General features: G+C 34.8%; 2 protein-coding genes and 1 long non-coding RNA gene across 3 annotated transcripts; 1 reads left to right on the top strand and 2 right to left on the bottom strand.

Moving 5' to 3' along the window:
• Window positions 1–7,763: 7,763 nt before the first annotated feature.
• Window positions 7,764–8,882, bottom strand: LOC138906633 (uncharacterized). The gene is made up of 2 exons (XR_011414126.1): window positions 8,760–8,882; window positions 7,764–7,934 (listed from the first exon to the last, which is right to left on the bottom strand). It is a non-coding gene; the product is annotated as an uncharacterized lncRNA (long non-coding RNA).
• Window positions 8,883–8,995: 113 nt separating this feature from the next.
• Window positions 8,996–10,866, top strand: LOC104106240 (uncharacterized). The gene is made up of 3 exons (XM_009614738.4): window positions 8,996–9,163; window positions 9,432–9,643; window positions 10,212–10,866. Exons 2-3 carry the CDS (start codon window positions 9,451–9,453, stop codon window positions 10,550–10,552), a joined length of 534 nt encoding a protein of 177 aa, XP_009613033.1. The 5' UTR covers window positions 8,996–9,163; window positions 9,432–9,450; the 3' UTR covers window positions 10,553–10,866.
• A 458-nt stretch (window positions 10,867–11,324) lies between these two features.
• LOC104106238 (actin-related protein 2) lies at window positions 11,325–17,794 on the bottom strand. Its single transcript, XM_009614736.4, has 15 exons — window positions 17,624–17,794; window positions 16,586–16,696; window positions 16,053–16,187; window positions 15,834–15,905; window positions 15,659–15,737; window positions 15,389–15,438; window positions 15,020–15,123; window positions 14,848–14,916; window positions 14,710–14,773; window positions 14,528–14,596; window positions 13,986–14,069; window positions 13,824–13,882; window positions 13,264–13,330; window positions 12,669–12,752; window positions 11,325–11,710 (listed from the first exon to the last, which is right to left on the bottom strand). The coding sequence occupies exons 1-15, from the start codon at window positions 17,663–17,665 to the stop codon at window positions 11,630–11,632; spliced, it is 1,170 nt and encodes a 389-aa protein (XP_009613031.1). The 5' UTR covers window positions 17,666–17,794; the 3' UTR covers window positions 11,325–11,629.
• Between the last annotated feature and the right edge of the window lie 4,587 nt (window positions 17,795–22,381).

Raw genomic sequence — 22,381 nt, 5'->3', positions numbered from 1 at the left:
AAGAAAAAAATGAGGGCCGATATTTAACAGGGAAACTGAGTGCGAAAGAGGAAGTAGAGAGGTAATGAAAAAAATCACCAAACAGAGGGTGAAATGATAAACGTTTCTTTCCCTTAATCAAAAGTATGAGATTCAAATCGTTAGAATAAAATTATTTTAGATATATATAAGAAAAGCTAAATTCCTTATGATATATTTTTTATAATGCGAATCCGAAGCGAGTGGTGACAAATAGTAGAAATTGACAACATTAATGTCTCATGTGTCGTCGATGGCGCCCTTGTATATGCCTTGGATTTACCTAAGGATGGTTGCCCTTTGTCTTTTTCTTTATTTTCTCTCCCTCACCTGTCTCCTCACAGAAAAGTCGGCATTTTTTCTCTTCATTTATTGCCACCTCCACAAAGTTAAACCCACCTTCTTTCTAACTGGATAATAATGTTTATCACGTCCCTCAGCTTATTTTTCCACTATTGAATATTGAAAAAAAAAATCATTAACGTTTCCAGATATATTACTACTACTACAAAAGAAAAAAGAAAATATATATATATATATATTACCAACTTATTAACTTTTCCTAGATAATCTAGTGACGAATATGTATGGTCGCATAGCTTATTTGTCGCATATTAATGAACTTTGATAGTTTCTTATTTATAAATATCTTTACAACTAACTTATTAACTTTTCCCATCCGAGAAACACTAGTTTACAAATATATACAGCGGAAAGAAGGTTAGGCTCCCGTGTAATAATTCTTTATATAACCACAAAAAAGATCTTTGGTCTCACCCCAGAAACAAGGTCTTGACCTCGTCTTTAGATATTTACTACGATCCCGTTCATATTTTAATGGAAAGCGATGAATATAGGCATTTAATATTTGTTTGAGAGACGTGTGAATTCAATAGCAAATGTTATATTAAGTACAGAAATTTTCAGAAATTATTACTGTTTATACGAAAATTTGTGATATGCGATTTCCGTTACTATATTCATAAATACAGTAGCGCAAATACATCAAATACAGTCGCACAACGGGACTTTTCTATTTTTTAGGCGAGATCCGCTACTGTATTCATAAATACAGTAGTGCGAATACAACGAATACAGCCACGTAGAATCGAAATTTATGTAGAGTTAATTATGTTGAGTTAAATTAGGAGTGATACACACTAATTGATCCTCTTTCTGTTATTAAACTGCTGGACTCCCCTATTTTTAGTCCTTTTGAATCATTTATCACAAATTTTCGTATCTGTGTATCTTAAACTTCCTCCATTATTAGCCATGGCCAGATCTGCTCGCCTAAGAGGATGAGCCAATACCGGATGATGACGGCGACCACGATGATGACGCCGACGATTCTGTTGATTTGATAGAGAAGAGAGAGGATTAAGAATCTTGGTGATATAGAGAGAGAAGAAAGAGAGAGAAATAACATAATTGGCGTATTTCATGCCTTAATGGAAGGTATAAATAAATACCTATTTTGCTATAAAATAGAAAAGGTAGCTATAAATAATAATATTTTGAAATTATTTTGGTGTATAATAAATAGAGGGTAATAGTTTGCTATATGAGGTAAAATAATTTTCAAAAATCACTATTGTTTAGTGGCTATTAACTTCCTATAGCTAGCATATACATAATTACTTCCTATAGCTACAATTAAGTTGTTAAGCCACTGTATTCGATATATTCGCGCTACTGTATTCATGAATATAATAGTAAAATTCGCCTAAAATATAGGGAATTCCAGATGTGCGATTGTATTTGCTGTATTCGCGCTACTGTATTTGTCACGACCAAAGACCATGTGACTGGCACCCGGCACACTACTCAACCCGGACGAACCAACCTATACTAGAATATCCATCTATATGACTAACATATGCATGCGGAAGCCTTTTTGAAAACATAATCAATTTAAATGATTAAAACCATACATGAAGTATAATCTTTAAATACATCATTTTTTATGATAGGCTATAATTACGTATTTTAGTCGCTTATTACACTCTAATTTACTGCACTTTAATTGAGTTTGAGCTTTAATCGCTAGTGTTTTGCACTAATTATGTATTTTATGCCTTGTAGGAGTGATTCTGAGCTATGTAGATGTTAGGGAATGAATTCAAGTGATTTGGAGCTTTGAAGTCTGAGTAAAAACCCAAGAAATTAAGCCGGGATCGTGTTCGGGGATTAAATTTGATAGTTAAAAACGAACGAAGAATTGAGTAGGAATATTGCGCAATGTCTAGTAAAATGCATATAACTTTTCTCTCAGAACTCCACTTTAGCTTTACAATATATGGTTCAAAGGAATACAACTTTCATGTTTTAAGTTTTTCCAAATTCTAAACATAACAGGGTGAAAAACGTGGTCGAATCTGCGGCCGCGGATCTGACCGCGGATGTGATGCAGAACACTGGGTAAAATCCGCGCCCGCGGACGTCCTGACCTGGAAAAGTGTCCTTTTTCGCGTAGGAGAAAGTATAATTGTTTGGGCCCGACCCTACTTGGTATATATACATGAAAAAAATGGTATTTTGAGGACTTTTTGACATACTTTTGACATAATTTAGACCTAAGGAGGCTAAGGAGACTGGGGATTCGACCTAAGGAGGTAAGAATATGCGAGAAGCAAGGAGGAAAATTCAATCACGAGTTTTTTCCTTCTTCTTTCTACTTTTTATTATTGGTTATGACTTTTAGTATTGTAGTTTTTACATACTATTATGAGTAACTAATTTGTTATCTATGATTTTGATGGAACCTCTTAGAGGATGAATTCTTGTTATGTTTTAATATAATTTAACCTTTGAATTTATCTATTTGTTCAACTACGTACTTATTTCAGTTGATTGAATGGCCATCGATTGACTGTGCCTATTTATTATGTGTTGCTTGAGAAAGGATACATATTTAGGTGGTTGTTGAACAACGTCACTCCTAACGTATGTGAGAAATCAATACAATATGTTTAAAGGTAGGTTTAGAAATAACAAAGCCTTGACGTGGTCATAGTGAGCGGTTCGATGAAGCCAACTAACGTAATTCGAGAGAATATGTCTAGTAAATTGATGTAGTTCCTCTAGAGAGAATTACGATACCTAAAGTGCTCACGATTAGTAGAGAATACATCGGCGAAATTGTTAGGAACATAGCTGGATGGATTCCGACAATTAGGGAAATCATAACTCTAGACCTCCTTAATTTAGTTTCCAACCTTTTGTCTCGTTAGTTGATAATTTTACCGCTTTCTAGTATTTGCTAGTTAATTCATTAGAAATATAAATCTCAATCTTTATAATTTAGAAAATTGTTCAAACTTGTCTTCTTAGTGATATTAAAAAGCTATAGCTAAGCCTTAATTCTCTGTGGGATTCGACTTCGAACTCTTAGATCAGATTATATTTGCAGCGACCGCTTATCCTTTTTAGGACTAGAGTTGGGCGTGATTAATTTTCAATAATTGAAAATACATAAAGATAATAATGTCTCTTTCATTTCATGATATATGAATGACCATCAATTACATGATATAAAAAATAAGAAAAAACCATAAATTAGGGCTTCTATCAATAAAAAAAGTCTCGATTTTTAAATTTAATATTTCAGTTCCTTTTTAAAACTTTTGAGTAATTACAAGCTGATTTTTTAGAATTTGGGTATTATATGAAGGACTCATTCAGCCCAATTAAGATTGTGTCATCATGAAATGAGATTGAAGAGATACCAGAGTCACAAATGCAAAGGCCTCTCAATAAAACTCGTCCCCTAAAGCCAAATTTTAATAAGGGTCTCAATTTTTTTCTTTTTTGTCTATAGTATAGTTATCTTGTAAAATATAGTATTAATATTACATTGGTTTCTTTCTTTCTTTCTTTCTTTCTTTTTCTCTCTAGTGTAGTTATCTTATAAAATATAATCTTAATATTTATATTGGTAAGAAAATTCAAATTAATAAGATGTTAGCCACTTAATTACAATTTGTTACCTTGGATTTTATTGTAAAAAAAGTTATTTATTAATATGAAGATTTGAATATCTTAATTCAAAGTTCTAAAATATTTCTATTGTTAAAAAATAGAGTCTTTTTCCATTTTTATAAGGATTTTGTATTTTTTTCTATAAACTTCAATATTGTCTAAGCGAAAATAAGATAGTAAATTCACAATTAAAAATATTTTTGAGAGATCAAAATTTAGGGGACCTAAAGCAAATACTTTACTAGCCTCCTCCTTGAGCCACCCATGCACAAATGAGATCACCAAATAACTAAGAATCGTTGATCCGTTATATCACCCAAATGGGGGTGACTAACAAAAACTAAAGCAAGAAAAGGAGAACAAATATAGGAACTTAATTCATACTAGTATAACTTTTTCTAGTAATTTCATAACTGTTACTTATCCATCCTTTTTTTAAAAAGAAATAACAACGTTTAAAAATTATAGTATTAAACATGACATAAGGTAGCTTTTGCTACCACACAAAACATGCATTAACCTCACCTCCAATTGTATCTAAGGTAGCTTTTGTTATCTTCCAGGATACACTAGGGAGGCTAGTAGTAGCACAACTCCCTCAACTCAGTTGTGAAATGCTCTGCTGATCTTAAAGAAAAAGTTTTACTTATTAGTTTTGTTTGGTAATTAACAAAATTTTAAAGAAACTAAAACTTAGTAGGAGTTAGGCGTAAAACTTGCACGAGGCACCCTATTTGGTCGCCCACATTTAACCTATACCCACTTTTTAAAAAAGTTTTATTAAACAACTTCAGGCCTCTTTCTCCTCCTCCTTCTCCTCCTTCGTTTTCTTCTTCTCCTTCTTCTTCTTCTTCTTCGAGTGACAATGATTTTATATGATGGTTGTGAACATATTTTAATGTAATTTATGATGTTTTACAATGGTGAGTTGTTATGACGCTTTATTTTTTGTTATTGCTTAGGGTTTCTTCTTCTTCTTTTTCTTAATTGCAAAATGGGTTCATTAGATTTATTGTTGTTTTGACACATTGATGATTGAGGTTTGTTCCTGATGATATTTAGAGGTTATGTTTCAAATTTGAGCTCATTTGGAGTAGATTTAGGTATTAAATCATAAATTGAATAGTTATAATTCTAAGAACAAATTTCTGTTTTCGAAAAATTTGCACTTCAAGCCTATTTGACTTTAAGTGATTTTTCATTCAGACTTATTAGCCTTAAGTGTAGCAAAACGTTCGTTGCACTTTAGACCTTTTGGCCTTAAGTGCATCTGAAGTGCAAATTTTCACTTCAGACTTAGTGGCCTTAAGTGTAGCAAAACGTTTGTTGCACTTCATACCTTTTGGCCTTAAGTGCATCTGAAGTGCAATTTTTCACTTCAGACTTATTGGCCTTAAGTGTAGCAAAACGTTTGTTGCACTTCAGACCTTTTGACATTAATTAAGTGCATATGAAGTGCAATTTCTCACTTCAGACTTATTGGCCTTAAGTGCATGAAATCATTGGTTACATTTCATATCTATTTGGCTTTAAGTGCATCTGAAATGCAAATTTTCACTTCATACTTATTGGCCTTAAGTGAATGAAAACGTTTGTTGCACTTCAGGCCAAGGCCGGCTCTAACAGTATGGTGGGTAAGGCATGTGCCTTAGACCCCCAATTTTGAGGGGCTCCATTTTTTAGAAATAATATATATTTTATAGGTATTTAAAAAAATAATATGTAGTAATTTTGAAGTAGACAAGCAACAACTAGTTATTTTGGACTCAAGGTCTTCATTCTTCAAACTTTGTGAATCAGCAATCGAGTAATATCTTTCTAGTATTATTTTTATTTGATATTTGATATTTCATTAATTTTACTCCATACATATCATTTAAATTTTTTTTAAAAATTTAAATACTTAGGCCTCACATTTGACTTTGGCCTTAGGCCTCAAATGCCCTTGAGCCGCCCCTGCTTCAGGCTTATTGGCCTTAAGGGCATCTGAAGTGCAATTTTTCACTTCAGACTTATTAGGTTTAAGTGCATGAAACTATTGGTTGCACTTCGGGCCTATTTGGCCTTAAGTGCATTTGAAATGCAATTTTTTCACTTCAAACTAATTTTTTTTAACTTCAGACCCGATAAGTCTGAAGTTGATCGTAAAGTGGGTACGCTTGCAAACTTTTTTGCAAAGTGGGTATAGGTTCAATTGTAACCCCAAAACCGGGTGTAGATGCAAAAACTTCGAGTTAGGCGGATTTCGCCATGACTCACTATTTAGCCCAGTTAACTCAGCCAATGTCAACCCAAGTAATCTGTAGATGGGTTTCACCAAACTCGACCCAACGACTTCATTTTACAACCTTAGTTGTAACTAACCCAATAAGCGGTCTTACAACTAGCTTGATACCTTGAACATCTATATATATCTATAAAGTTGGGAATTGATAAGCTGATGTGGTATTCTATATGCCCAAGAAACTCAATTATCTTTTTTGTCAATTATTTTGTTTTTTTCTTATTTTTCCTCTTTATTTTGGTTTTTTCCTCATTAACTTTTAATTACTCAGTTAAAGGAGAAGACAGTTTCCAAAAGGTTTCATGTTTCCAAAATGTAACGTTTCAGTTATTAAGGAATGGAAGTTATAGCTCTTCCCCGTTTGATATTCAATCATACATTTATCAAAGATTTGTATAAAGATAGTGAACGTGTAATTTCTATTCAGTTTCCAGTGACTCACTTTTGATATTTATATTGTTTAGTTTCTTCTATGAATAGAACTTTAAGCCTATCTGATTCTTTCTTTTTTGTTTTTTGTTATTTGGTTGCAGAGCCTCTGCCTCTATTTGTCTGTGAGGTTTTCTCAGTTATGGTAGAATCTAAATAGGATGTAAAAGACTACGACGATATGATGGTAAAATTAATGACTCATTGTATTCAAGTCTTTGCGTTATACCCATTTTTGAACTTTTAGTCTTTTCTTATTATAAATGGGTGATGTGATAAACACATTACTTGATCATGCTTCTGACTTAACATTGAAAGATAATTTGTTCATTTTTAGTTCTGAACTCATTGTTGTCTAATCATTTTAGGATGTTTCTTTTCTTTCTCAATTATATATACTATATTTTTTGGTGGAAGCGTTTTCTTGGATTGTGAAAGCAATATCTCAATATTCACATGTCTTACAGTATTTATACACTTCAACTTAAAGCATGAACATACCAACTATTTTAAATATGTGGTTATCGCCGGTATGACTTGTATATATATACTTTTGATCTTTCCCCTTACTTTATAATTGTGTATTTAATTATAAGATGTTTAAATAATTTATACGCTCTTTTTCTCCTATAATTTCTTGCGTATTAACATAGTCTTTTTTGCCTTCTATTCGTTTATGAGGAGTTGTTTTTCAAACTAAACACAAATGAGTCGCAAATAATTGATTTATTATTAAAATTTTCAATTGTGTTTCGAAAATTTTCAAGAGTCCTAATTTCAGTTCCCGTGCCCATTTTGCTTTGAGAAGTTTGAAAATTCCCTATTAAAATCATTAAGTATTCCTTGTAGGAGGAAAAAAATCAATAGGATGGACCATGTGATGACTTAGCATTTTTATAGGACCACAAAAATCTATTTTTTTTCCTCAATTTTGATCTTTTTTTTTGTTTACCTTATTTTAAGAATCTCCAAGTCTCTGAATAAAGTTACTAATTAAGTAACATTTTATACAATAAAATTTTTAGTTATGCACAACAATTATATAGGAATGGAAGCCAAGAGGGGTTATCACCAACTTAACATCCAAGAACAAGCGTTAAAAGAAGAACGCTACATTAATGAGAGTTCTAGAGTGGGAACTAAATAATTCTTGAAAGAGCAATTATATAAATAAGTGGAAGGCATGATTCCAATATCTTACTTTAGATCCTTCTGTCACCACCTATAAATAAAGGTAATCTATTTTAGTTGCGTGCAAGCAAGAAGTGTGAGCACAAAAGTTAAAAATAAGAAAACAGTAAAAGAACGGTTAGAATACGAGCGAGATAATTGAGTGTAAAAAATTAAAAGATCAAAGTTGATTCTTAGTTTGCAATAACAAAATTCAAGTTGCGAACAACTAATTGTGCTCAATATAGGTATGTGCCAATATTTTTTAAACAAATTAATAAGAAAATTCAAATAAAATAAGACAGAGGGATTAACACTTAATAGTATCTATGAACAATGCTAGGACTTATGTTGAGTACATACTTTATTATAAATTGGGTGTTAACTTCTCTTCCTCTATGTCGAGGATGGTCCTTTAAGAACGTTGGGATTATAAATCTACAAAAGGTAAATTATGCTTATATTTGAATTAATTTTTCATATTTATTTGTTCCTATGACTTTGGTTTTTAATTTTTTTATGTGTATGCCTCACATTATATTTTAGTTTTTAGTTTGGGTATTATACATCTTTTATTTTATCCATATCAACAAAACTTATCCCATACAAAATATGATTTATTGCGCGAAGCGCAGGCCAATTAACTAGTGGTTAAAATAAAGGTGATGGTCTCATTGCAATATTGAAAATGTTTCGGCTGCTTGTATTTTCATTGGTTCGTCATTGTTTAGACATAACCAACTAACTGAAGGCAGTTTCTATAATTGATGGAAAAGCAAGTAAGAAAAATGTAAGTGCCATGAATGCATTTCTCTACAACAATGAATACATCTACAAAGAAATAAAGAATGAGAAGTCAAACTTACAAGTTACTTACAATAAATGTGAAGTTATGCTTGGCTTAATTCTTTCATCTATGATCGCATGATTCTCAGTAGAAACAATCCTTCACTCCGCCCAGACGATTAATAACAGAGAAAGAAAAGTAGTTGAGATAATAAATAGACAGTAGCAACTAGCAAGAAGTTCAAGAAGCAGCTAGCAGCTTGTTAATTTATATCACGTTAAGAAGCAAGACCATCATAAATTCCAAACATAATTCAAGAAAATGAAAGGTGGGGGACCTATTTATTCCTCTATATATGCATATTGTCTACTTCTTACGTACTATACTCTCTTTCCAACACATCCACCCTTACAAACTTCCAAAAAAAGTTCACATGCTTTGTTTGTTTGTGAATTCTGACTAGCTAGTAACTGCTGCATAGTGCATACAATAAGGTCCGATCCTTGTCTCCCTCTTTCTAACTTTGATCTCTTTTTCATTTCTGTCGTTGGTATTCATTATCCATACACCCAATCTCAAATCTTTTTTTATTATAGAAATTTTCAATAATATTAGCTAGTCTTTTTTTTGTGTGTGTTTTCTTAACTTATTATAAAATAGGCTAGCTGCTCGATTTACTAGCTTAGAGCTAGGAGGGGATAGCTATTCACATATAAGTAGTTTTATCTGTTGCTATCAGAGTTTTAACTTTTAAAGTCTCAGGTAAGTCTGCGCTTTTGCCATGACTACAACTACTACAGTTTTCCTCTTGGTGATTTCATGCTGCTTCTTGTGGTTGTGTTTACCATTTCCTTTGGATGTTGAGGCTTCATCAGCAGCAAAAGTGGCTAATCCCCAGATCACTGTCATGGGTTTGGTTTACTGTGATATTTGCTCCAATAATTCCTTCTCCAGGCACAGCTACTTCATGCCAGGTACTACAGTCTTCCATACAAGATTTTGGGGGAATTTCTTGTATATTCACAAATCCATAACATTTTTTCTTCTTCTGTCTTAACTACTTCATTCTGCATACTGCTACCTAAAATAATCCTTTGGTTAGAGGTGTCAAACGATTGGTTGGGTTATAATTGGACTGGTCAAAACACTAAGTAGTCATGTCTCAACCCGTTTGGATCAAGATGGGTCAAAAAACGGGTCACAACCCAACCCATCCAGCATGAATTAACCTCCATTTTTTTTATTTTGCTTTTGAAAAAAGAAACTTGAAAGCTAATGTATTTTTATTAAGTTAAGTTCGTCTAATTATAATAATTCCCGATCTCCAAATTTGATACTTGTGATTTTGTATGTTTGGGTTTGGATTGCATCTATTTTAACCCGTTTTGATCCAATAAGTTGATGGGTCAACCGGGGGGTTCAACCTGTTGGATCAACTCAACAAACGGGTCATAACCCGAACACATTTAAACTTGGACAGGTTACTAAAAATTGGTTGATTAATCGGTTAATGTCATTGATATTGGAATAAACAATGAACAGGTGTAGAAGTTAAGATAGACTGCACCTTCAAAGCAATGTCAGCAAGGACAGCAGAGCTGGTATCAGTGTCAGTCAACAGAACTACCAACAGATATGGTGTTTACAGGTTGGAGATACCATCTGTGGATGGAATAGAGTGTGCTGCAGAGAAAGCAATTGGCAATTCCTGCAGAGCTAGCCTTATTGGAACTTCATCTTCTTCCTGTAATGTACCTGGCTCTACAAGAACCACTACTGATGAAATTACCATCAAATCAAAACAAGCAAATATGTGCATCTATAGTCTCACTGCTCTGAATTTCAGACCTTCTAAGAGAAATGTTGCTCTTTGTGGGAATTAGGAGCCCCAACAACTGAATTTCACTTGGATGGATTCCTTTGTAATTGTTCCATATATGTCTTCTCCTCGTCTTTCACTTTCCAATTTCCCGTTTATAGGGAATAATATGTATAATTCATTTGTCTCCCTTATATTTTCAGTAATCATGTGCCTTGTGCCTCGTCCTCAATTTCTGGTAATCAAATTCTTGCATCACACTATGCATGTGAATACAAGGAAATGTATTAGAAACAGGCAATAAGTCTTGCTGTTGTTAGCTGGTTAATCAATCTGTTTTCTCTTTGATGGACAAGAAAGAAAGAAGGTTTATCTTTGTGTCGTGTTCCTCTTTGGACATGAGAATCTCATTTTATCTTTTAGTCGAATTACAACTCTCTAACCTGATATTCGAACAGCAGAGCACAGGTGTGAGCTGCCAGTAAGATAAATGTTTGTCATTCTACACCATTACAACTTTCCAATTTATATTCCATCTAATATCTTTAAGTAATGTAACCAACAGGTCTTCAGCCATTCCATTACAAATTTAAGATTGACTTAATAAGTGTTCGAAACACAACTAGTGCCCTTCTCCCTATGCTACAACAAGGAATATAAAGTGAATATCTGGAAAGGAAGTTAACAAGAACAGATCCACAAACAACAAATGTACCTCAACCTGCAGCACATTAGAGAATTAGCTCACAATCTCTTCTGACCACACCAGATTACACGATGAGCTGCTTATGTTTCTGCTCACATTTAATGAACTTCACACAAAAGGGGTCAGCAGGGAATCAAAAGTGGTTCCAATTAGCAATCTTTTATTTCAATATCAACTGTACAAATTTAAGCCTTAAAGAATCCCCCGCTCAACTCAGATAAACTGCAGATGCAGTAAAAAAAATTCAAATATGACATTTTTCCGGTTAACTTTAGAGAATTTTGGAGGTAAATACAGTATAAGAGCTTCTTCATTGAATGCCAGTCATTGCGACCATGATACGTCAACCAATTTTCAGCATGCCTTGATCTGTAAATTCCAAGCTTTTCTTTGTAAAGATAGCAAAAGCTTAAACAAGTGATGGACATGTAAAAATCACGCCTGGCCACACTTGCTTAAGCAAGCAACTCCCTCTTCTAAATAATCTTGTCTATTGATCCAAAACTCAGGGGCATCCTGCAGAAATTACTCGATAATTCAATATTTCCTTTCACATCATAATGTTTCTTTCAATTGAATGCTCTTCAGTTAGGGTGCATAGTGACTCAGTGAAACTATTTTCTTTTTTGACATAACGAGGAAAAAACTATAATGCTCAAAGAGAGACGAATGCCATTCTACAGATGATTTCAAGATGAACAAGGATCCTGACTAGAATAGAAGGATAGCATGAATCGTTTACAGACATGAAATACATCAGCCACAATGATTTGTTTGGACTCAATAAACATATAACCTCGTTTACTTTTTGCCAAATGATATGCTCTTTCATCGTCATTTCAGCAACTATACAGTAAAAACATTTTAGCTACCACATAAAAATTTCTTAACCTGCTGTAATGAGTGGATTATTCAGTAGCATTCAGCCACCGGAATATCTTTCATACACAGATGATTTCATCAATTGCACGAAATGTGTAATAAAAAAGAGATGGATTGGGGCCAAATGCAAAAATATGCATTTTCCTTGCGGCTTGGTTTCGGTTTTTTTGTTATTACTTGCTGTTAGTGCTTCTTTCATCTTTTCTTTAGCTGATGGTCTATCGGAAATAGCCTCTCTGCCCTTCCAGGGTAGGAGTAAGGCTGCGTACATCCTACCTTCCCCAAACCCCACTTGTGGGAATCCACTTGGTTGTTGTTGTTGTTCCTTGCGGCTGAAGTTGATGATTGCCAAGAATGTGGCACATCAAAATAGTACAATCCAACATTTCCGATCCCGAAATCAATTGAAGATGGATACTCAAATCTTGAATGTATGGGAAAGAGTACAGATTGAAAAAGGCTGTATCCCAGGCAACCAACTTACTTTCTTTTCTAATTTTAATTTCCTCTCTTAAATTAAATACTTGTTTATATGCATTGTAATGGAAGGAACAGAGATGGGGCTAGAGAGATGGAAGGAGATAGCATATACCTTCATAATTCCTGCCAGAACCGCACCTCCAAGATACACCATATGCTTTCTTCTTGGTGGATCTTCTATTCGTAAACGCAATTTCTGTTGCGGAAAAGACATAAAATAAAAAATAAAGATAGAAAATTTCAACGAAAACCAAGCAACACATGAAAGAGAGAATATGCTTGTGGCCAATGTAATCAAAGTTCCTAGATATGCTAAACCCTACTCGTCCTGCTCCAACTACTTTCATATCTCCATCTTTTGACTGACTTGACTTTATACCAGAAACCGTCAAGGTACCAATGTGATCAAGGTATTTACTTCAACTACTTCTCCCCACCCCTCGCCCCCACTCCAACCGACTCTGTTTTTTCTTTTTTTGCCCCTTTGGTTTGATGAAAGCTTTTCCCCTATGGCTTTTACCAAGGGGAAAATGATTTCCATGATTAGATATCAAATGCCATTTTATTCAACACTAATTGGTTCCAAATAATCAAATTAGGTTTGTAGGTCAGACAATTCGAATAAAAGCTACTTTGTCGCATAAGCCTGATCCATAAGCTAAAAATCTCAAGAAATGGCAAAATTAACAAAAAAGAGGCAACTGTACCTTCAAACCATCTTTGTTCCCCTTCAAAACAACATCAAGATAGCGGTCCAAAATTTCTTTCTCAAGGCTGTCAGTGTTTGAAAGAAGGAAATAGAAGTGTTATTTAAATAAGAGAGAGAGAGAGAGAGAGAGAGAGAGTCTGGGTGGAGGTGCGGCAAGAAAGAGTTCATTCCTTTTATTCGCACAGGAAACATAGGGCTATCATAATAGCAAAAGTAGAGTTTAAGGCAATAAATCACAAAGAGAGAGAAATTCTTTCTACGGCAGGGGAGGACTGAGCAAATTTTGATACTGCACATCAAGAGAGTTATCAAAGTCATACAACAAAACAGTTACATAGTTCAAAATCTCTGCCAGAGAGATTGATCAAACATTAGTCTCAGAGAAAATTCAAGGATATACTATGGTTCATAAATTCAAAGAAAGCATTCACACTAGTTAAAAGTTCCTAGAAAAGTGTGATGATAATGTAGCATTTAGAATCAGTCATGCACAATTGCATTACTCGGCAGCTAAGTTCTCAAAGCTCTGTCATAAGAAAGAGTATTTGAGCAAGTTACCGACTAGGTAAGCCAGGATACATAGTACTTCCGCCACTCAAAACAATATGTTGGTAGAGCTGCAAAAAGTTTCAAAGTAATGATTATTATATTAACAATAAGATGGAAGGCAAACAACAACACTACGGGCAAGGAATACAGCAAAATTCAAATTTGAAGTACCATCATCCTGTTATCAATATCCATCTCCTGGATGCAACGAAATACCATGTCAGCCATGCCATCACCTTCAACATCAATAAGATCCTAAAATGGATAATGAAAATAATATTTAGCTTCCTTCCACATACATCAGCCCATCAATTAGAATTCCGGAGAAGCATGGAATAACATATTAAACCATGCAGTTGCAATGTTGCTTCAGTTTGTCTTAAGGACTTCATTAACACTTTATTTGAAACAAATTGATTTGAAGATGATACTCTATTGTTTGCTTTCCTGTTGGAAGGTTGAAAGGCCAAACTAGTTTTACAATAACAGAAGATCCATCAATTTAAAAAGTTGTCAAGATAAAAGATGGTCACTGATTAGGTAACAAGTGCCACATAGCATCCGGCATTATACAGGATTAGCTTTCTTTGGGGGGAAACGCGAATTGCATTTACTCTTCCCCACTATGGGGAACCAGCAAAGCCCGTGCATGTTTATGAAAAGGTATGTTCATGGATTTTGAAAGAGGAAAACAAATGGGAATGCATGCTTACTGGAGTAAAAAGAGCCTCAGGTGCCTGGAACCTTTCTGTGCCAACTTTAAGTACCCTCCCATCTGGAAGCTGAAAAAATAAAAACCTAAACAATGGGTCACTGAATGGCTAAGTTTCTTATGGAAACATGAAGATTTTTATATCCAAGAATTAAGAGCTTATTATGGATGGAGCCTACTCACAGTATAATTCTTAACAAGAATAGTAGTCTCAAGCCCTAACTGATATTCTCTCTTGTAATCGTAACTGCAGTACAGCAAATACCATTACTCGCCAGAAGAAGTCGTAAAGGAATTAAATTATGACACAAGTTATTTCACCTAATGTAGCACAGCTTTTCTTTAATATCCCTGACGGTCTCAAAATCAGCACTCTTATTCATTGCATACCTTCAAAAATTGACTGGCCATCAGAACTCCAGTAATGGTGTAAACTAATCAAATATAGCATGAACAACCACATTTAGCTTATTTCAAATGAGTTGGCAATTACCCTCTTCGAAGTAGCAGATCAACCAGATAAGATGTTATATGGCGCCCTGCAACATTCATTCTTTTTGTGAGGTGAGGGAATGAGTATCCATCAACAACAGGAACCTGCATCAAAGAACTTTCTGATAACATACGGAAGAAAAGTATCTCACAGTTCATGGCAAATACAACTATGTGCTATCAAACTAACAAATAGGTGACGCTGTGTTTATGACCACATTGACCAGAAGCTGCAAGCAGCAATCTTATTTAGTCGGGGAAACCCAAATGGACTCCTCTGATGCAGAAAAACAGCTCATATTTGGCAAAATCAATACGGAACCAAGACCGCCATAGATCGTAAAGCAGCTATGCTAATGGAAAAACTTACAACATGCGTAACTCCATCACCAGAGTCTATGACTAGCCCAGTCAACAAACCTGCATATATTTTAGAACAGCAATGATGAGCAAATCCATCACATATAACCCAAATTAAAGCTAACTATCTAATTAAACCCATTCTTGTAACAAAAATAAGTATTTACTCGACAAAAATTGCAATATCTGGACTCATAGTGGTCCTTTTCACAATAACCAAAAACATGATTTATGCCCAAGAACTCATATATCAAACTTTTCACCAAATGTATAATGGTACCTTGAGCATACAGTGTTAGAACAGCTTGAATTTGGATGAAGACCCCAGCAAAGTTGTACTTCTCAAACATAGTTTCTACCTATAATTCAAGTATATTCTGAGTATTATTTAAAAATCTTTGAGGCAATACAAAAAGGGAATGTATTCTGTGAAAAAGAAAAGCATGAATACAAACCATCTTTTCACGATTTTTCGATGGATTGAGAGGTGGATCTGTCAGCAGAATTTTGCATTCGGTCGGATCTACCTTCAACAGCAGAATGAAATGAAAGTTTTTTCAGTTAATCATGAACTAGCCATACGCCAAGTATTGTAAAAAAAAAAAAAAAAATAGCAAGCAAAAGTTAAACCAATAAATGATCTTCACAGGGAAGTTAACAGTAGAGAAAGCTACCTTCAGTTCGTTGAAAAATGCATGATCCCACACATGCCCCATATCATCCCAGTTTTGCACAATTCCATTGTTGACAGGATATGATATATCCAACTGATGCCGCAACTTCAAGCAATCATCTCCCACAATAGTATCCTAGAGAAACAGTGTAAAAGAGTTACGTATTCATCAAGAAGTCTGTGAGTCGAGTTACAGAGCTCAATAGTGAAAATGCAGAGCATATAAGAGAAGGATATAAGAAAGAAAAAATATGACGAGAAGATTTCCAACGTCCTGGTTGCAAGACAGACGAATAAATAAAGAATCCAGGAATATACAATATAAGCATTATTCTAACAATCCCTGAGGTGTTCTGGGAACAAAAATAAGAGTAAACCTTCATTTCACAAGAAGTAGTTATATCATCTAGTTTAGCATGGAACTGCTGAAGCCTAGATTTTCTTTCTCCAAGAAGAACTTCCTAGTTGTCTATAAATGCAAGTGAACTCTTTCACATTATCCGTTTTAGAGTAAGGATAAAGAGAGACGTTTACCTTCAAGTCTTGTTCCATAAGAGATTCTTCATATCTTAGCATTGGCCTCCCCACAACACAAGGGAATACAGATGTGGGAAAATTCTCACCCGCAAAGCCACACTTGACATACTGCATTTAGACATCAAAATAGTTTAATAAATGTATTCGATCTCCTAGCACCACCACCAGCCCCAAAGAAAATGCTAAAAAAAAAAAGGCAAAGGCAATAGCTAGAAGCATCTTATGCTTCAGCAAAAGCTCGGTATAAGTTCTCTTTCACTTCATAAATCAGAGAAGCAGGTTCCCCTAGGAAAGGATGCTTGATTAGATAGGATGATGGTTTCCGTAAACTACACATTTAAGTCAAAGCTTGCATCTTGTGAAGGAACTGACTGACAGAGATTTGGTTTTCAAGAATGATAGTTCCAAAAAGGAAATAAAACCGAAAGTAGCTTCACAAACAAAAAATAATTTCGTTGAGAACACCACATAAGTCCAAGTTCAATGAATTAATGCATTTGATCATGCCAGACATAAACCAAAGTTTCTTTCTCATTTTCTGATAAATCAAAAGTATACTTTATTGTGTTGGGATGAAATGCATCTCAATATAGAGGACTCATGTAGCACACACCCCTAGTGTGGGATTGTAGCACAACCAACTAGTATGGGACTGAAGCGTAGTTGATTAAACTGAATTTACAAGAAAATCAAAGGAACTTTTATTGATATCACACATCGATAGTTTAACCTTCACAAAATAAGAAATTAACTCTAGTTAACGGATCCTGGTTTAAGCATCTCAGGCACAGATAAGTGAGACATTTCAGTTCCTGTAGGCGTCCTTAGCTGCTTTTTCAGAAGTATATATGCACACGTAGAGAGTCACCAAGTTTATTTGCATTTTCCCTAATCTACTAAGAAAATATTGCAAAATTTCTTCTATTAAAGCCTTGGATAAAAATTCAGTTTCGTTTGACAAATGCGCGATCTTCAGATGAATTAGAACTCTACTACACCAAATAAAAAGGCAATGTGAAAGAGCAAAGACAATACCCCGGTGCCGTTGTCGCAAACGACGACGTTCCTACTGTCCATCTTGTAGCTATTCAGCTGGATCAATCATGGACTCGATTTTCCTTCCAAGTTTTTTGTGCTTGCGCTAACAGCAAAGATCAAAGCTTTTAGTTGGTAATGGTCATGGACTTGCTCCGGCTACCGGAAGTTAAAAAATATTTTTCGTTTGAGTCCTCCAATTTGGTAATTTTGTACTTTTTACCTCTTTGGTGAACTTTCCTGCATAATCAATCCCTTCAATTATGTTTATTACTATAAATTTGTCTAATTATCCGCTCAAAATTTTACTCCCTCCGTTCACTTTTACTTGGCAGGTATACTAAAAATAAATTTTTATTTTTACATGTCACTTTACGCATATCAAGAGAAAGAGCACACAATTTGTTTTCTTTGTTTTACCCTTAATTCATTGACCAATATTTTTAAAATAAATAATGGTCAATTGTAGCTTTTCAATGCTCAATATTGGAATTCACAAAGAACTCTTCATTATTATCCTTAGCTAAACACAAAAATCCACTAATGGTGACATGCATGCTGAAAATAAAAGAAAATAGAGATTTTGCGAAACTTACCTTTGGTGACATTCGTTCTTTAGGAATGGACATTTTGCACTGCTTTGTTCATGCTGCAAACAAAGAAAAATTGTGAGTTTTAAAAAGTGATGGTCGATTTGTAGCCTTGATGTCTTTGGCAGCTTGGCTTTGTGCCCATCTTTTTTTATGATGATTTCCTGAATACCACGGCTAGCCGTGTGGGACGTAACTTTTTCAACTTTATTTTGACTTTGTGGCATTTCACTTTCGACTTTTTTTCTCAACACTTTCAATTTCGGAGCATTGGAGAACCTTTGGCTTTTCAAACTTTGCCAAAATGGTTAGCCACCTGGGACTTAACCTTTTCAACTTCATTTTGCCCTTGTAGGCACTTTCAATTTGATTTCATCCTTACAAGAGTTTTTGATTTTGAAGCATCGGCCGCCATGGCCAGTCGGGGTCAACTTGATGCCCCTACCGAGTCTGGGTGCCTCTTGAATATTAGCTTGTATCAAACGAAAGCCCTGTAAACCAGTTTTGCTATCCCTTCTTTGCCTTAGTTTTGGAACAGAGTTAGACCGAAAGGGATTCAAAGAAAAACAAACAATGGAGTGGACAATGAATTTAGAAAAGAGGTATCCCTTTCGGGAGAAGGAAAGAAAGACTTATCTGGAGTACATGCGGACCTCAATGAACATGACATGCCTTTTGGACTGGATGCTTGATATGTGTAAACCGACCGATTCTTAGAAATTCATCACAACTTTTGCCTTGAAACCGATAAACAATGCCTAGGACTGTCAATACCAATGGCTGTGAAGATCATCTTTTCGATCAGTAGTGCCCTTTGCGGGTTTTTACCAGTTAATCTCTCTCATTTCTCTTCTCACCATCGCCTTACAGTGCCATTTGCGGGTTTTCACTAACAAGACTCCTATTTTCATTTTCTCTGCTCGTCATCGTCATATGGTGCCCGTGAGGGTTTTCACCAATAAGACTCTCTCATTTTATTACTTTAATTTTGGTGGCATCTGATCCAAGTGACTGTATCCTCCAATTCTTGAACATTCTCGTTGATTGATCAGAAGGACTTGAAAAGGATTTGGGTAAAAAGGATTTGGATTGAATTAAAACTTTAGAACCTCTCAGGCGAGACCATCGCCGAACCATTGTAACATTTTTCCAATTTTAACTTCTTTGGGGAATGTGAATTTTTATTTTGGTGTGACTGAATCCCAGAGAGAGGCTGCCTACGTATCATTCCGGAATCAAGTCAAACGTAGTTCAAGAAACTTTTTTTTTATTCTCCTTTGTCTTTCTTTTTTTTTTTTCTTTCTTTTTTCATCAATTTCTTTTTAAATAATAACTTCTAGATTCCAAAGAGGGTAATCAAGAAAGGGGACCGGCTCAACGGTTTTGCAAAGGGTTGATAGTGTTTGGGTAGCGAGAAAGAAAGCCTTCGTCATCCCAATCGGAGCATGTTAAAGTTGTGAAAAAAGGGTCAAACATAATACTTTTTGACCACGTCTGCATTGACAGCTGTCTTAGGGTCATTTCCCTCGATGTCTCCCAAATACAGTGCTTCCTTCGACAATACTCTTCTTATAATGTATGGACCTTTCCAATTTGAAGCAAATTTACCATTGGCTTCTTAATGGTGCGGGAGGATACGTCTTAGGATGAGTTGCCCCAATAAAGTCATCTTTTATTCTCTTGTTATTTGGAGTATTTTTTTTCTTCAGAAGTTATTTGGGAATATGGGTTCAATTATTGAAAATCAATTAATAGGGTTATTGTGGTAAAATTATCATGTCAATCATTGTTTCTTAAGTGGCGTAAAAAGTCAAAAACCAAGTAAAAGTGAACGGAGAAAATACGAATAAGTGATTTTTTAGCCTTTGTCACACCCTTTAAGAAAATACGAACTCTTAGAGAAAAAAAAGATGTATTCACTAAATTACCCTTAATTAATTATTACTTTGACACATTGGGATATGTAAATAAGGGCAAATTTTGAAAAAAGAAGGAGGAATGCCCCAACCACGATGTTGTGCGTAGAAATCCTCCCTCCATATCATGACCTCTCTATATACAGATATAGGAGCCTTATAAGTCCCCGTACAAATAGAGGCACCTATCAAAAAGATACTTCGAAGGCTTCGGGATCGAGGTCTCATTAGCCGAAGAAAACCCTGGCCAATCCACGTGGCATGTTTAACGAAGCTGAAAAACTTTCTCAAGAACATGGAGAGCGGTGACTCTTTAAATAAAATTAATTCTTTCTTGATTATGTAAAAGAATATTTATTTTGGACCAAAATAAAAGGGCTAAAGGTCACTTATTATGGACCGGATAAAGTAACAAACAAGAAATTGATTTTTGAGAATACTAATGACAAATTAGTTAAAGTTATACAAATCTAATGTTTCTAGGATATTTATGTTTTTATCAATTCAGTATTTCACATATCTTTTCCATAAAAATATTTATAGAAAAATCCTTAAACTCTTCATGTGTAAGTCTGTTCATATCCTGTGATGACCCAATATATCATCTTTAAATTTAATAATTACTTTTATGTTAAAAAAACTCAAATAGTACCATTCAGCTTTTCTCGACTTGCGTGCGCTGTTCGTAAATTTTCTAAAAAGTGTTTATGTAAAAAATTGATTAAAATGTGAAATAGTGCTTCAAAACTCATTTGAGTTGATTTCGGTCAACATTTTGAGCAAACGGACCCGGATTAGTATTTTAACAGTTTCTGTAGATTCGTATCGTGATTTGGAACTTGGGCGTATGCCCGGAATTTAAATTGGAGGTCCCTAGCTTGAGTTATCACCATTTATTAAAATTTTGAAGTTTGAAAGGCTAAAGATTTCCAAAGATTGACCGTAGATTTGACTTTATTGATATCAGGGTCGTAACCCGATTCTGAAAATTAGAATAGTTCCGTTATGTCATTTATGACTTGTGCGCCAAATTTGAAGTCATTCCGGATTCGTTTAATACGTTTCGGCACGAGTTTTATAAATTGAAAAGTTTGAAACTCAAAAGTTCGAATCGAGGTGTGAATTGTAAATTTGACATTGTTTGACGTGATTTGAGATCCCGAGTAAGCCCGTATTATGTTACGGGACTTGTTGGTATATTCGGACGGGGTCCTGAGTACCCCGAGTGTGATTCGGATCGAAATCGGATAAAAAATTGCACTTAAGCAAAATCTGGAATTTTGCTGCTTCTGGTGCCTTCGCTTCTGCGAAGCCTTGGCCGTAGAAGCGAGAAATCCCTCGCAGAAGCGGCCTAGGCAAGCTGGGCAAAAAGCCGCAGTGCGAAACCTTGAACGCACTCGCGCGTCCGCAGAAGCGGATTCTGCGATCGCAGAAGCAGAAGGCAGCGCAGATGCACATTTGGCTCCGCAGAAGCGAGACCGCAGGCGCGGTCAAGTCCACCGCTGGAGCAAAAATCCCTGGACAGTGTATAAATCGAAGAGTCCAGGATTTTTCTCATTTTTAGACATTTCAAGCACGGATTTGGGCGATTCCAAAGAGTTTTTTCACGATTTCGACTTGGGTAAGTATTCTATATCCGAAAGTGATTATATTTCATAAATCTATGTCAATATTCATCATTTATTTCGGATTTATAAAACTTTCCAAAAACAAAATTTTAGGATTTGAAAGCCAATCCGATGTCGGAATTCGATAATTTTTATATGGTTAAACTCGTATCGAAACGGGTGTTCGGATTCGTGAGTTTTTATGGGATTCGAGACGTGGGTCCCACTATCGATTTTTAGAATGAATTTTGAATTTTAATCCGGAAAATTAGTAATTTCATATGGAATTAATTCTTACGATTCGTGTTGAGTATATTGAATTTTTTGTGACTAGATTTGAAACTTTCGGGCACGAATTCGCGAGGCAAAGGTTTATTGAAATCTTGAATTTTGGTTGCGAAGCGAGGTAAGTATCGTGGTTAACCTTGACTTGAGGGAATAGAACCCTTGAATTATTTGTTATGTGAAATTCATGTGAACGACATATAAGCGAGGTGACGAGTGTCTATACGTCGTCAATTTAGTTATTTGCATAATTATTTGAAAATCATAAATTATTTTAAATCATGAATTAATTATTATATTAATTATTTCTCTCATATTCCTTGCTCAATATTATGCCTTGAATCCATGCTATAATTGATA

Source organism: Nicotiana tomentosiformis, chromosome 2 (assembly GCF_000390325.3).
Source record: "Nicotiana tomentosiformis chromosome 2, ASM39032v3, whole genome shotgun sequence".
Taxonomy (NCBI): Eukaryota; Viridiplantae; Streptophyta; class Magnoliopsida; order Solanales; family Solanaceae; genus Nicotiana; species Nicotiana tomentosiformis.
This window is presented reverse-complemented; position numbering and strand designations above follow the sequence as displayed.